Below are 17,071 nucleotides of genomic sequence, written 5' to 3' on the forward strand. Positions count from 1 at the left end.
AAACAGGTAACATGTACATGGATCATCTCCCAGGCCCATGCTTACACTCGATCACGGGTATCAGAACTCGTCAGAGATTTGGGATGCACAGCTAGGCTTAAAAAGGCCCTTGTAGTTGTTAGCCTAGTAAACACCTATGAACATCTACAAATAAACAAGACTCACTGGAGAGAGAGGTTCCTAACTCAACGTATTTGCAGCCTATGGAATAAGTTACCACTACACATCAAGCAAAGTACAATTTGGCCTTTAAGACTAGTCCTACTGATTGGATGAGCAGACAAAAATTTATAACAGAATTTAAATATGCAGCCCTGTTTGAGTTTGGGAAGTGAGCATTATTAAAAGTGCTTGAAAAGGAAATCAAGAACTTTTAAGTGTGTCTGCTTAAAGGAATCTTATGGTCCTCATGACCGCTTGCCTACAATCATTCCTACATTCCTAAGATCTCTGGGAAGAGTGGCTATCTGGCAGTTGGTAGAGTCATAAAAAGCAGTAGCTGACAGGAGCTTCAAGTGACAGTGGTGGTGTTGTACGAGTACCAAAAAAAAAAAAGGAGAGGTCACAAATTAGACAAGCAATGATACAGGTACAGAATATAACTTATATAAAGAAAGGGCATGACTTGGTAACATACTGCAGATAAACAGCAATATCCAGAACTAACTTAAAACACTTTGATAACAATAGAAAATGAATAAATATCACAAGAATGCCATAGGACCCCTCCCCAAAGAAAAGAGCACACCATCTCTAACAGTGAAAACGTACATATGGAATTCCTTGTAATTCAAGGCATCATGATACACATGTAGACCCATGAAAGAAGTCTGAAAAACTCAACTTTTGGTAATGCAATATATACTGTATCACATGCTATAGCAAGCAAATTATTTAAAAATATGCTTTATTTATCATTATTCAGCATAACAATTTACATCTGTTAGCTGTTTGCAATTATTTTCAAGATATTCGAGAACTATATTTCCACCGTTATGTAGTGGGCACTGTGTGTGTGATATCCAGAATTCCAAAGTGTCACTCATAGGCAATGCTTCCCCAGACAAGGTATGGCAAACTCTTAATTTCTGCAAAAGAAGGAAATATATGTAAGTCAAAGTACAGCACCTTGAAAAAGAGAAATGTGATGTTCTAACCACAAACCCATCTACCATAGCTGTAGATATATTGTTATCATTCCTAAGGTCTGCCATGGTTGCTGCAGAATCTACCACTTTGCCAATGCTCCATTTGGCACAAAAGAACATGGGCTTGCTTTTCTCCTTGGCTCCTTTAGGTAAGAACACTTGAAAATATACCCGTTCTGTCTAAAAAGAAAAATTAAAATTATGATTTTAGAGCTAAAAACAGATCATGTCAAAGTTCTTTTTTTAATCTGTCCAAAATATTCAAATTTCAAAACAAATGCAGTCATTCTAGTGCTGAGCAAACAGGTACAGTGTTCATACATGCATGTAGAAAGGCTGTTAAAATCTGGTTGAATGCGTGCTCTTTTGCAGATTACCCTAACATAATACACAAGTCAATAAACTGCAGCAAAACAAACCAGAAAATTGGGCATTTAGACAACCTGCAAAACATTTCTCTCTCTCTCCTGCCTAAACTTAATTATCTAGAGGTACATGCTAAGATGTTAATGATGTGAAATTCCTAAGCTTAAATTGACATCCTTTCTGCTGTATTCCAAAACATACAAAGTTGTGGCATATCATTTTTGTACAAAGTAATTCAAAATCAATTACCTAACAGTAATACAGCAGTTATGGCTGAGTAGTTCAAATAAAAAAGGCGAATAAAGATCACCACAGATTAATGCACATGGAGAAAAGTTTGCACACATTATCAGGTTCGACAGAAGGCCACCAGAAGAACCAACATTTGTTAAGGCCAGAAGAGTGAATTCCAATTTCAGCATAAAACAAAAGAAAACACCATTGTGTGAGGTATTTGGCATAAAAGGCATGCATTTAAAGTGGATGTCGTCTGAGCAGCACATTATAACTTATGGGTATTCTCAACTTGCAAAATGTTGGACATTTGAAAATTGATGAATCTATGTAAGACAGAAGCAGATATAAAGATAGTAGGGTCCCTCAAGAAAAAGAAAAATCACACAAATTGCAAAGGAAGACTGTACTGGTGGAAGGTTGTGCTTCTGTCTCTCTGCAGGACACAACAGATGTGTAAATACTTACCATATTAGTTGATCTTTGAGAGGGTCTTCTGCAGTGGGTGGGTGACAGATTAAATTATTACATGACGTTCCTCTATCATCACATTTCTTGCATTCTTTAGATCCCATGCATATCTTCCTGCTGATACATGCCATGGCATCACTTACTGAGTCTAAGTGGGTACAGCCAACTGCCCTCACTCTAGTCCTGACCCTCTGAATCAATGCAGCAAACTTGAAAAATCACAAGAAAGAATATGAAATTATAAATGTGACAAATTTCCAGTCATGTTCACCCAAGCACAAAGGGGTGGCTGAAGGAAAAAAAATATCCATTGCAGAGGGCTACATCAAAGATCAGCTAATATAAATACTCACACATCTGCTAAATCTCATTCTGTGGAGCCCATTGCAGTGAGTGAAAGGATATATTCAAAGTATACTACACAACAAACGTTCACAGATGAGAAAGCCAGACAGGCCTAAAATTCTGGGGCTCAAAGCCAAATCTCTAGAAAACTAAGATGTTGAAAAGATGTGAGTCTCCTGGAATCTTCATTAAAGCATTAAGGTTGAGTGAAAGTGTGAACTGCTAAATGGCCACAGCATGAATGTCTCTAATGGGCACAGTCTTGAGACAGGGACAAGTAGTAATCTTACTTTTAATGGAATGGCCCTTTACTGCAATGATGAAAGGACAGTTTTAACATCCTGATGACACAGGATAACACAGTCAGCAATCAGTTAGGACAAGTTGCACTTAAAGTTAGGCCCCCCCTAACATAAAGTGAAGGAGATAAACAGCTAGTCTGTCTTCCTGAATTCATGCATTGTCTTCAAATGCAATGAGAGATGGTCATGCATGTCAACGGCAGGAAGACCTTCCTCTCCTTGATTTGGTCCCCAGAAGAAAAACAGATAAATGAAGTGAATGACTAAAGGATACATTTGAAACTACTTCTAGCAGAAAATGTGGGTTATTCCAACAGGGACATCCAATACTTGTGAAAGGTCAAACAAGGATCCATATAAATCGAGGTTTTTAACTTACAAATCCCATGGATAGAAGTAAAAACCATCAAAAATAACATCTTGCAAAATGTGAACTTCAAATCCACCGAGTCAGGTAGTTGAATGAAAGAGAAGCAAGGCTGCTAATCATAAAGTTCAAATCCCAAGTCAAAGGATTCTTTAGAACTGGATGAAGATGCCAAGATTCTACCTCCCACTATGTTATGACACACCAAAATTGGGGAAACAATCTTGATTGCTGAATAAGACTGAAGATAAACAGAAGTCTGAGGTAGTAGACACTACTTGCAAACTCAAAGACAGAAGTGAGTGTACTACCCTTCCCATAAAGACAAATGCTTCTAATTAGTAAAGTATGTTTGACAAATGGAAGGCTTCAGAACAGCTTCAATAACCTCCAAAACATCCAGTGGGATTATGGGATCTAATAAAGCAGGCAAGATGAAAGATGGAGCCTTAATTGAGGAGTGGGTTCTCCCTTAATTGAGGAGAGGGTTCTCCCTTTTCTCTTGCTGCACCACATTAAAGCTAGGTGGCATAAGTCTGTCTATACCACAGATGCAGCTCCTTAGTTAAAGCTGGAATCAACCAGAGAATGTACACTGATTACTTAACATTCTGATTCCAAAGACTGTCCAGGTAATCACTGAATCTTCCTTATTAAGTATGGAATTGGGTACTATTAGGATGAACGGAACCATCTACTTCTCAGAGCTTTTAGAGAAGTTCTTGCTGTGAAACATTTCTATTAACAAAAGTAAGACAAAAGTTGTTGCTGTCTTTTGGCTTTTCCCGGTTAGGGGTCGCCACAGCAGAACTCCGGTCCGCTAATGATTGGCAGTAGATTTTGATGAACGCCGAGGTGCCAGCTCGATGTTCAACCTTCAACTAAGGCACGCCCATTTACGCATGTCTTTCGAACGCCCACCCAACCGTGGGGAGGACATGCAGACTCCACACAGAAGGCACTCCCTGCACTCCAGCCAAGAATCGAACGGGAGAACCTCTTGCTGTGAGGCAACAACGCTACCGCCGCACCACTGTGGAATACAGTAAAAGTAAGACAAAGATATACCATTATTTGTCTTCTTTCTCCAGGTAATGACACTGATGTAGAGGACTTTATCTTCAATACGACCCCTAGGAATCTGTCTGAGAAAAAGGGAAATATGACTTCAGTTAATTCACAGAAAAATGCCCAATGATTAGCAATGAAAGTGTCATAGGGTTTGTTGTATGGCCAGCAGCAGACTCAATATAGCATGGCTATGTATCTACCAAGAATCCGTAACGGCAGATGTGTACTCCCTTAAGTCTCAAATGTGCAAAAACTGATGCTAGGCATTTGGCAAATACTGTGGGTGCAGCAAACTAACAAGGACATGAAATTGTACTGAGGATTTCACACTTTTAAACATAAGGACGTGTCTAAGAGATTTATGGAACAAAGCATAGAGATAAGCATCATTCACACCCAAAGTCTCTAGCAAAGCATTTTGCATAAGAAAGGGGAGAGCAGTATGCATGGTTAATATAATCACCTTTGTCTTTGTGAAGCAGCTGAGATATGTCAAATCTGGAAAAGATCTACAATGGCTCTTCCTTCCTTTGTAATACAAAAAACCTTGAATAAAAACCCTTACCTACCTCTGAGGGAGGCCACTGACTGAATTTCTTAAATAAGCAAAGTAAATTAATTATGGAGCAGCTATCTAAAGCTGGTGTACAGGGGTATGTGATAGAGAACTGAATTTTGTAGTATAACCTGTGAAGGCTATGTCCTTCCCCACCTGTTAGCTACATCATAAGATAACAGTTCTTCATACACAGAAGCAGATGGGGATCTACCACAGACAGAAAAGGCTGTGGCCTAAACCTGTCACAAAGTACTCAAGGAGAACTATACTACTGAGAAGCTTGTTATTTCTGCTTTCCACCTCCTGAAATTGAAACTGCCTCTTTTTGTTAGTGTAACCCTCATCTGTTTTCTAAGCCAACACTCACAGCTGCAAATGCTTGCTTCATTTAGGAAATGGATAATGAAACATTTGCTTTACATTTACCACAGCTTTAACCTTTCCTTCCAGCTGTTTCAACATTATTTTCCTGAGGGAGGAGAAAACAACACAGCTCTAACCAGGGAAGTATCTAGCAAGTGAGTCTAAACATCCTCTTTTTATCAAAAACAAACATATGTAAAACTATGACAAAGGCAAACTCCCTAAAAAGTACAGTTTTGTACCTACCATAAATGTAGATGTTCGAGGATTCCCTTGCTGCAGTCCTGACTATTGGGTATAGTCCGCGTCCCAGTCGGCCCGAATACCAGAGTATAAGGCTGACGTCGGTCATGGCGCCTTAGACTGACGTCAGTACGTCAGGGTACTAATGCGCATGACCGACGTCATTTCCTCAGTCTTTTCTTGCCCCAGATGTCAGAAGACCCAAAAAGACAAGTCCCAAAAACAACCTGCACCAATAAACATGTACAATATATACAGTAATATATATACAAGAAATATAAGCATGTAAATTCACCTACACAACCACCCTGAAACACAGAGGGGAAGGAGGGAGGGTAAATTGGACTGCAGCAAGGAATCCTCGAACATCTACATTTATGGTAGGTACAAAACTGTACTATGTTCTTCGTCTTCCCTTGCTGCAGTCCTGACTATTGGGTAGAATCCCAAAGCAGAGGTAAGGGAGGCTGGCAAATTATAAAGTAGCAGGAGCTGACAACATGCCTTGTAAAACAGCTGTGGCAAAACCAGCTCTAGTCTTAGAGTATATAGGCAGGTGATAATGCCTAGAGAAAGTATGCACTGAACTCCAAGTAGCTGCTTCCAGAATATCCTTAGTTGCCACCCCTTAGAAATGCTGTTGAAGTGGCAGTAGCCCTAGTGGAATGAGGCCTAATCCCAGCTGGAACCTCTTTGCCATGATGGGAATAACAAAATGCAATGCAAAAGCCAATCCACCTAGAAATAGTTTGTTTTGACACAGGCTTGCCCTGTGAACTCAAAGCAAAAGAAACAAGTAACTGCTGAGACTGCCTAAAATCTTTAGTCCTGCTCAAATAATAACGCAATTGCCTGTGTACATCTAAAGTGTGCAAAATCTTTTCCCCTTTATTTTGAGGATCTGCCAAAAACGTAGGCAAATGAATAGTTTGGTTTAAAGCCACACTAGAAACCACCTTCGGCATAAAGGAAGGATTAGTACGTAATGAAACCCTGTCCTTATGGAAAACCAAAAGGGCTCTACTGCCATAAGGGCCTGCAACTCAGACACCCTTCTTGCAGAAGTAATAGCCAACAGAAAAGCAGTCTTCCATGACAAATATTTCAATTCAGCAGTAGCTGCAGGCTCAAAAGGTTGTAGAGTAAGTTTTCCAACACAAAATTGAGATCCCAAGCAGGAGTAGGAGCTCTCATTGGGGTCTTATATTCTTTGCCCCTCTAAGAAACTGCTTGAACAAAGGATGCGAAAACAAAGGTGGGTCACAATCATAGTGAGCTGAAATTGCTGCAGCATGAATCTTTATGGAAGAGAAGGACAAACCTTTGTCCAATAATTCAGTAAGATATTGAAGAGCCACACTCAAATTAGGCTCTGAAATCTCCAAATTCTTTGCTGTACTCCAAAATAAAAATCTCTTCCATTTTTCTGCGTACACTCTCCTAGTACTAGGCCTTCTAGCTTCCATAATCACATTTAAAACTTGTTGAGGAAGCTGAGACCTACCGTGCTTCAACACAGAATATGCCAAGCTGTGAGATGAAGAGATTGAAGCTTGACATTGAGCAGATGACCGTCCTTCTGAGATAACAGATGAGGAATCAGAGGTAAAGGCCATGGAGGCTTCTTTACAAGACTCCTTAGAAGTGGGTACCAGTGTTGCGAGGCCAATCTGGAGCTATCAAAATCATCCTTGGCCTGTCTTGTCTGACCTTTAGTAATACCTTTGGAAGAAGAGGTAGAGGTGGAAAGGCATAGACATGAAGGTTTTTCCAACTGAAAGACAGAGCATCCACTTTCCAAGCTGTGTGATGAAACCCCTTTGTGCAATACTTTGGCAGCTGGTGGTTTAGTGGAGAAGCGAACAGATCTATGTCTGGAGTTCCCCATGACACTGTCAATTTCTGAAATACATGAAGATCCAGTTTCCACTCGTGGGGATCCATGATTTGTCTGCTTAATACATCTGCTAGGGAGTTCTGTGCTCCTGGCAGAAACCTTGCCTGAAGAGTCAGTTGCAGGCTTAGCAGTCTCCCATAAAATCATTGCTTGCCTGCATAGAGGATAAGAATGTGTTCCCCCTTGCTTGTTGATGTACCACATGACAGTTGTGTTGTCTGTCAGAATCAACACCTGCCCTGGAAGAAGTAACTCCTTGAGCGCCATCAATGCAAACTGGACTGCTAACATCTCCTTCATGTTGATATGTAGATGCTGTAGTCTGGCAGGCCACTTGTCTTGTATCCACTTTCCATTTAGATGAGCTCCCCAAGCAGTGACCGAGGCACCTGTCGTTAAAATCTGACTCGCCTCTGGCCGGGTCACAGAGAGTCCCTTGTTTAGGTGACATTCCTGAGCCCACCACAAGAATTCCTTTTGAAGGCAAGGTATTATTTGAATGACAGTGTCCAAATCTTGGCAGTGCTGTGTCCATACATTTTGAGATACCATTGCAGCTTCCTCATATGCAGTTTGGCATTGGGAAGCACCAGAATACAAGATGCCATGAACCCTAATGCTTGAAGGACTGTCCTTGCAGTCAGCACGGACTGATGAGATAGTTGATGGAAGTAAAGTGACAGACTCTTTTGTTTGTCCGGGGTTAATAAGGCCATCTGAGCTGCTGTATTCAGTCTCACACCCAGAAAGCACATGTCTTGAGAGGGTACTAGACTGGACTTTATTTCGTTCACAGAATACCCTAGGCATCTTAGCACTGCTATGACATATTCCAGATGCTGTAGAAGGTGTTCCTTTTCTTGAGCCAGAATCAGGCAGTCGTCCAAGTAAGGATAGATTTGAATGCCTTGAAGCCTGAAGTAAGCTATCACTGGAGCCAGAACCTTTGTGAATACTCTGGGCAGTAGATAAGCCAAAGGGCAATGCAGAGAACTGATAATGAAAATCTCCAGTTCGAAACCGCAGATACTTTCTGCAACTTAGCCTTATAGGCACATGAAGGTAAGCTTCCTTGAGATCCAAAGTTACCATCCAGTGATCCTTGCCCAGCAGAGGTAACAGTTGCTGTAACGTCAACATCTTGAACTTGGGAATGTCCAGATAAGTGTTGAGGATAGATAAATCCAGAATTGGTCTCCACGTGTTCCCCTTCTTTGGTACTAGGAACAGGCGAGAATAAAATCCGAGCCCCTTTCTGATACAGGGACTGGCTGAATGGCCCCTATCTGGAGTAACTGAGAAACTTGCTTGTGAGCCTCTTTTCTTTGTGGAGGAGGAACATCTGGCATGCCTTTGAAAGGGGCATTGTGTGGAAATAAAATCTGTAACCGTGATGAATAATATCCAGCACCCATCTGTCTTGAGTGATTAAATCCCAATTTTCTTTGAAAAGAGACAATCTTCCTCCCAAAGGAGCTGCCAGGCGAGTCCACTGGCAGCTGAAAAGGCAGGTCATTGGTTCTGCTTACGAAAGGACTGACCCCTGCCCTCACCAGAAGTCTGAGCAGGGGAACTGTCTGATCTAGGCCTAAGCGAACCTTGAGCCCTGCCCCTACCACGTCTAGACCTACCCCTAGACTGGGAACCATAAGCAGGATATGTCCACCCCTTAGCAGGCCAATTTCTACTAAACTTGGAGGCTGCACCTGCAAAATCTTTAACAGTCTGCATAGACTTAGCTTTGTCCTCCATTTTCTTTAAAACTGCTTCCACAGGCGGTCCAAACAACACATCAGACTGTAAAGGAGCATCCAAAATCCTAGTCTTAACATGCTCAGCTAAATTCTGATCCTTCAACCAGGCATGTCTGCGAAGAACAGAACTAGTAGCAGCCACCCTCGAGGAGGCCTGAACAGCATCAAAACCACACTGCAAAGAATGCTTACCCACTTGTTCAGACACATGAACCAAATCCAGCAATTCTTTACACTCAATACCTTCCGCCAAAGCATCCACCTTAGATTTCAATTGTGAAAGGAGATAATTTTGATATTTCAGCATATGAAACTGACAATTCAACGCCCTCATGGCTAGAGTGGAAGAAGTATATACTTTCTTACCCCACCTATCCAAAGCCCTTGCCTCTTTATCAGAGGGTACAGGATTTTTAACCACAGAAGCTTTAACACCTTTAGGCCCCTGAGAAACAGTTTCTGGGTCCGCCCTGGGACTCTTAAACAAATACTTATGAGCTTGGGCACCCTATAATACCTATCAGGCTTAACAGGAGCAGGAGGCAAGGAGTCAGGGTTCAGAGAAGCCTCTGCAAAAACATCCTCCACCACATTCAACACAGGAGGAATAGCTAAGGGCCTACGCTGGGGCAAAAACAAGAATTCCCTAAGCCTTTTCTGGAGTCAGAGTAATCTTGGCCTTCCCATTTAAAGTGCTCCCTCATGGAGTGAAGAGTCTCTGAAAATGAAAAATCCTCAGGAGGAGAAGCTGAAGGAGTGGAATCATCCACATCAGAATCAGAATAAGTAGGAAACTCTTGCAAGTCTTCCACAGAAGACTCTGAAGCCTGTGAACACTGTTCAAAACTATCAAACTCCTGTTCCACCCTAGGCCTCTTATCAGGTGGGGGCATAGAACCTCTAATCAGAGTAATCAAATCTTCTGCCATTTTAAGCATATGTTTCTTAGGCACAGAGCCGAAATGCTAGGAGAAGCCCCACAGAAGCTGAACTTGGCCTACCTCTAAAAGAAGCTTTGGCAACAGAAGGAGAGGCCCTAACTACCTTGGGAAGAGAGGGAAGAACAGTTACCTGAGAAGCCCCTCAGCCTGGCCTACCTCCTGAGAGGGCACATCCTGTAACAGTAAAGTATCTGCCTGAGACTCCATAGAGACTCCTGGCAAAACCTCTGGCTCCCCTGAGCCTTCTAAAGGACCGGCGTCCGGGACTGCGGTTCCTCACCCTAGGCTTCACTGTTTTGTCCTTGCGCTTCTTGGATGAAGCAGGCGGAGCATCCGGCGGCATATTATAATTACAACGCTTCCCAAACACTAACCTAGCACAATCAAGCCTCCTCTTAATAGTGCGCTTGTTAAATCTAGCACAAGAGCGGCAACCAACAACGTCGTGCTCAGGCCCTAAACAAGGTATACACAATGTATGATAATCCCTATGCGGTATCTGCTTCCCACAAGAAATACAGTTATTCACTTTTTCTGACATCCGGTTAAATACTGAGGCAAGAAAAACCAAAATGTTCTAGCGGGTTACTTAGCCAACTCTGTTTTCGGTCTGAAACTCCGGTTTCGGAAAATCTCAGAACGCCAACCTGCACTCGCAAAATTGCTTCTGCATCGGACCATGCGGCAAAAAAGACTGAGGAAATGACGTCGGTCATGCGCATTAGTACCCTGACGTACTGACGTCAGTCTAAGGCGCCATGACCGACGTCAGCCTTATACTCTGGTATTCGGGCCGACTGGGACGCGGACTATACCCAATAGTCAGGACTGCAGCAAGGGAAGACGAAGAACATCTGGAATGCACAGAATCATATCCAGAGTTAACAATGTTAGACTCCACCCTATCTGTAGGCAGCTTTGCAAATTTTCTCCTTAAGAGTAGCATTCTTGATTCCTAGAGTTAACATTGCTAACCCAATTAAGAATCTCACCCAGGTAACGAAGTAATGGATCTAACAGCTAATGGCCATGATGGTAGATGCAGTCTCTCCTTCAGAAACTTACTAGGGTTTTGCTCATTTTGTCACTGGGAGCAATATTTATAGCAGGTGTTTGGGTTAACCCCCCCCCCCCACCACCATCATCATCATCAGGAGAAATAATTACAGTGCCTGGGTCAGCCACTTCATTCTTACAGAAAAACATGCTCTGCCCTTGAACCCTGTAAGGTCTATCAATGTTTCTTTGGGACAGGTGTCTCTGAATCTGGTTCAGAAAACCGTTTAGAAAAAATCATTCTGAAAACAACAGGGAAAAAGACAGAAGCTTAAAAGGCCAAATGAAACATTTTCAGAATGTTTACTGCATTTCCAAAACAAACATATTTTGGGAAGATCCTGAAAATAGATCCCCAGGATATGCACCATTGTCATGGGGGGCTGATATAATCTAAGTAAACTTAGGCTTTTTCATGCACACCAGAGCAGGATGGAGGAAATGGTGTTTTTTTTTTATAACTTTTACTTTATGATTTCTGAAAATAGAAAATGTGTGCGTGTGTCGATGAAGCTACTGATGGAGTACTGCAAAAGTTTACAATAGCCCTGATCAAATTTAGCATAATCAGATTCTGGAGGGCTTCTTCTCTTAAGTAGCATTTTCTCCTCCTGGAGACTTGTCCATGTGTGTGCGCTACAACAGTATAAAAATCAGCTAAAGCACATGATGGAATGTGAAGGGCATCCAGACACTTTCAAAGAGGTACAAAAAGGAGTTAGAGGAAATCCCTGACCTGGACCAGCCATTGGTACCCTGGTGTCTGGGGTCAGCAATGATCTTTTAACTACCAAAAATTCTCCATCTGAAATGCCACTGTGGCCACCATTTTTATGAGCAAAGAAGCTTGCTCAACCCCTGCATATCACTCCAGAATGCCTTGTTCAACTAGAGGGGTGATAGGAGGAAATACAGTTGAGAAAGACACTTACTATAACAGCAGATCTACAAAGACAGATCACTGCAACAATAAATCATAACATTTGGGTTTTCCTACTTTGTTTCTTTTGGTCAGGCAAATTTACTAAGTTGTCCCTTTTTACCTGTGAAGGCTACTGTTGGCCTCATACTCATGGTAGTACACACAAATATGTAAGTATATTCAGTAAATATATAATTTTATTTTGTTTTGAAAGGCCCTTAGATTTCTGGGCACAATTAAGAAGGGTCAGTTTACTAAAAGTTGTACAGTACTGTAATAATGTAATATTTTCCCCTAAGTGGGAATTCTTAGGAGGAATCAATCTCTCACAACCTCTCCTATTCCTTCAAATCAAAACAATTTAGATAATCTACAATATAAACAATCCAATCAAAAAATGTTTGTAATCAGACTGTGAAAAACTTTTCAAAATGAATGATATGGAAGTCACCTGGAAGAAGCCAATGGAATTAAGACTTATCAAACTTTTGTGGCAGTTAAGAAATAAAAATGGCACATACTGGTCTGCCTTCTCCTACCGACTATCACAGTAACATTCATACTGTGGAAATAAACCACCTCTTTTACGGCATACCCACAGCTTTGAAAGTTTGGTCAGAAGTTGCTTGCAGGCACCCCCCAAGTATAATAAATTGTACTTCTGAAGCGACCTTTATGAAGAACATCTAAGTTTTGTTTTAAGAATTATTATTGGTAACAAATTAGTCAACAACCCAGAGGCCAATGGCTACCTCCAAACAAACTCTGGGAAGATGTATTCTGTGTGAATCTGAAAGGATTAACTAAAATCCTCCTATCTTCCATAGGAACACACATCTGCCAAAGGGATGTCCACCTCATTACCATCCCCAGTTCACACTTACTGGACTGCAAGTGTTTGCTGAAAAGCACATGGTGGACTAGCAAAGGTTCATTTCCTCAAGAGTATTATGGCAGGCCCTTCCAAAGGAAGATGACAATGTGCTTGTATTCAAACATGCAGATGGTGTCTGGCACAAGCAACTGCTCCCATTTAATCCTTCTTATGAGACTTCAATGAAGTCACAACTTACATCTCAGCAGACTAAGTCCACTATGTTTAATAATGCTCGTAAAACAGAGGAATTGTAGTATCTCAATAAGTACATGGCAACCAGATGTAGCATCAAAATTTATTATGCAGAGGCTTTTTAATACCATGGAAGCAGCAAAATTCCATTTTTATATAACTTATACCCAATATCACTGGAGATAATGGTCAAGCACACACACACACACACACACACACACACACACACACACACACACACACACATCTATAAATACAGCAAATTTGCAAAGCTAGGAGGAAAAATGTACAGTTGTGTACCTACCATAAATGTAGATGTTAGAGTGTATTCACTGTTGCAGTCATTACTCTTGGGTTATCTTGCTGGCAGGCAACCCGCGGTCGGCCAGAATTCTAAAGTCTAGGTCCGGCGCCGGTTGCTGTCGCCTCCTTCCTGATGTCAGTGCGCCAGGGGTATAAAAGAAGCAGCAGATGCCATTTTTTTCAGTTTTTCTTGCCCCAGATGTCAGGTGCCCCCAAAATAGGCTAAAAATATAATGCCAATAATTATGCATGCATTAAAATAAACATTTATTTCATCTACAAGCAAATACACAACATAGGTTGTATAAGATAGAGAAGTATAGGTAAGTCCCAGCAAAGAAAAGGGGGATGGAGGGAGGGTAACCTGGACTGCAACAGTGAATACACTAACATCTACATTTATGGTAGGTACACAACTGTACTATGTTCATCATGTTTCACTGTTGCAGTCATTACTCTTGGGTTGAATCCCAAAGCTAAGGCTGCATGGCTGGGCCTAAAGAGGATTAGGAGAGGCTAAAAGGCCTTGCAAAACTGCAGTGGCGAAGCCTGCTCTGGATTTAGAGTAGAGAGGCAAATGGTAGTGCTTTGTAAAAGTGTGCACTGAACTCCAAGTTGCAGCCTCTAAAATGTCTTTGGTTGTTACTCCTTTGAGAAAGGCTGCTGCCCTGGTAGAATAAGGTCTAATGGCCTTGGGCACTGATTTGCCATGTTGTGAGTAGCAGAAACGAATGCAGTGACCTATCCATTTTGAAATAGTCTGTTTTGAGATAGGCTTTCCTTGAGATCCTGCAGCAAATGCCACTAAAAGTTGCTCAGTTTTTCTGAAAGCTTTAGTTCTGTCCAAATAGAAGCGTAGTTGTCTGTGTATGCCCAAGGAATGCAGAAGTCTTTCACCCTTATTCTGTGGGTTTGGATAAAAGGTAGGCAAATGAATAGTTTGGTTGAGGGCCACACTGGACACTACCTTAAGCATAAATGTAGGGTTCATTCTTAGAGAAACCCTGTCTGGGTGGAAAATGATGAAAGGTTCCACAGCCATGAGTGCCTGTAACTCTGAAACGCGTCTTGCAGAGGTTATTGCTAGGAGCAGAGCTGTTTTCCAAGATAAAAACTTTATATGAGCTGTATTGGCTCGCTCAAAAGGTGGTAGAGCGAGTTTTTCCAAGACATAATTGAGGTCCCATGCATGTACTGGGGTTCTCCTTGGAGGTCTTATGTTTTTGGCCCCTCTGAGGTACTGTCTTATCAATTGATGGGAAAAAATAGGAGGTTCCGTATTGTAATGAGCTGAAATGGCTGAGGCATGAATTTTAATTGATGAAAAGGATAGGCCTTTGTTCAGTATCTCAGTTAGGTATTGTAAAATCTGAGGAATATTTGGTACAGATGTGTCAAGTCCTTGTGCCTGGTTCCAAGCACAGAATCTTTTCCATTTGTCTGCATAAGATTTTCTGGTACTGGGCCTTCTGGCCTCCAAAATAACATCCATCACTGCTTTAGAAAGAGGTGTGTTTTGAAAGGATACATTATCCGCCATGCTGCCAGATTTACGGTCCTGAGTTGGCTGTGCAGAATCTGATTGTTTCGCTGGGTCAGTAAGTGAGGAATAAGAGGCAGTGTCCAGGTTGGGCCTTGAGATAAAAGTGTTTTAGGATTGGGTACCAGTACTGGCGTGGCCAGTCTGGGGCAATCAGGATCATTTTTGGCTTCTCTTGTCTGACCTTTAGGAGTACCTTGGAGAGTAGAGGCAGAGAAGGAAAGGCATATACTGTTAGACTTTTCCAGCTGAATGACAGAGCATCCACTTTCCATGCTTGCTTGTGATAAGTCCTTGTGCAAAATATTTGTAGTTGGCAGTTGTGAGGGGAGGCAAATAGATCTATGTCTGAGCATTCCCATTTCTTTATTATCCTGCTGAAGACTAGTGGATCCAATTTCCATTCGTGGGGCTCCGTAAGGTTTCTGCTTAGTTCGTCTGCCAGAGTATTGTTCTTTCCTGGCAGGAATTGTGCTTGCAGGTGTACCTGATAAGTCAATGCTGTGTTCCATAAAGTCATGGCTTGTCTGCTTGTTTATGTACCACATGACTGTAATACTGTCCGTCCTTATCAGTAGTTGGCCTGGATGGAGTAAATCCTTGAAAGCTGTCAGGGCATTCTGAACAGCTAGCATCTCTTTTTGATTGGTATGTAGATGCATTTGGCTTGTAGGCCATGTGCCCTGAATACATTTTTTGTTACATCTGATGTTGTCCGTCCTTATGTGAAATTTTTCCTGGCTGGAGTTAAATGAAAGCTGTCAAAGTGAGTGAAATAAACCACCTCCCAAAAGCTTTAAAATTTTTGGTCAGTTTTGCACAGGCAAAGTATAAAAAATTTACTTCGGGGCGATTTTTGAAGAACATCTAAGTTTTGTTTTAAATTTTGGTAACAAATTAGTCAACCCCCAGAGGAATGGCTACCTAAAACAAACTCTGGGAAGATGTATTCTGTGGGGAATCGAAAGGATTAACTAAAATCCTCCTACTTATAAAACATCTAAGGATGTACCTAATTCCAAGAAACTTATGGACTGGTGTTTGCTGAAAAGCACAGGTTGGAAGGTTCATTTTCAAAATTATTATCCCTTAAAAGGAAGTGCAAGTTTGTTTCAAACATGCAGATGGTGTCTGGCACAAAAATATTTAATCCTTCTTTGAGACTTTAAGTCACAATTCTCTCAAAAATAAGTCCACTATGTTTAAAAAGCTAAAAACAGAGGTGTAGTTTTCTAAAAATTTAACAACCAGATGTAGCATCAAAATTTATTATGCGGGAAATACCATAAGCAGCTTCCAATAAATTTCACGGGAAATAAGGAAAAAACAAAAAACACACACACAAAAAAATTTAAAAAAAAAAGGAAGGAAAAAAGTACAGTTGTGTACCTACCATAAATGTAGATGTTAGAGTGTATTCACTGTTGCAGTCATTACTCTTGGGTTACCCTTGCTGGCAGGCAAGGTCTGAATTCAAAGTCTAGGTGGGCGGTTGCTGTCCCCCCTTCCTGATGTCAGTCGGGGTAAAAAAGAAGCAGCAGATGCCATTTTTTCATTTTTTCTTGCCCCAGATGTCAGGTGCCCCAAAATAGGCAAAAAAATAAAAACCAATAAAGCATGCTTTAAAAATAAACATTTATTTCATCTACAAGCAAATACCCCAACATAGGTTGTATAAGATAGAAAGTATGGGTAAGTCCCAGCAAAAAAGAGGGGGACGGAGGGAGAGGTAACCTGGACTGCAACAGTGAATACACTAACATCTACATTTATGGTAGGTACACAACTGTACTATGTTCATCGTGTTTCACTGTTGCAGTCATTACTTTTGGGTTGAATCCCAAAGCTAAGGGGGGTGGCGGGGCCCAAAAAGGGGATTAGGAGGCAAAGGCCCCTGCAAAACTGCAGTGGCAAAGCCTGCTCTGGATTTAGAGTAGAGAGGCAAATGGTAGTGCTTTGTAAAGGGGCACTGAACTCCAAGTTGCAGCCTCTAAAATGTCTTTGGTTGGTACCCCTTTTGAAAAAGGCTGCTGCCCTGGTGAATGGCCTAAGGGCCCTTGGGACTGATTTGCCATGTTGTGAGTAGCAGAACAAGGTCCCTATCCATTTGAAATAGTCTG

The 17,071-nt window shown here is 41.5% G+C and overlaps 1 protein-coding gene across 2 annotated transcripts in view; it reads right to left on the minus strand.

Moving 5' to 3' along the window:
• Positions 1-890: 890 nt before the first annotated feature.
• The window catches only part of ZFAND1 (zinc finger AN1-type containing 1), a 566,374-nt gene continuing 550,193 nt past the window's right edge, over positions 891-17,071 (minus strand). For both annotated transcript variants that reach the window (XM_044089369.1, XM_044089370.1), the window contains 2 exons: positions 1,173-1,328; positions 891-1,088 (listed from right to left, as the gene is read on the minus strand). In XM_044089369.1, coding sequence (XP_043945304.1) covers positions 918-1,088; positions 1,173-1,328 — 327 coding nt within the window. In that variant the 3' untranslated portion in view covers positions 891-917. The remainder of the gene's footprint in view (positions 1,089-1,172; positions 1,329-17,071) is intronic.

The sequence above is a fragment of the Protopterus annectens genome, chromosome 12.part0 (assembly GCF_019279795.1).
Source record: "Protopterus annectens isolate FY-2018-M chromosome 12.part0, PAN1.0, whole genome shotgun sequence".
NCBI lineage: Eukaryota > Metazoa > Chordata > Ceratodontiformes > Protopteridae > Protopterus > Protopterus annectens.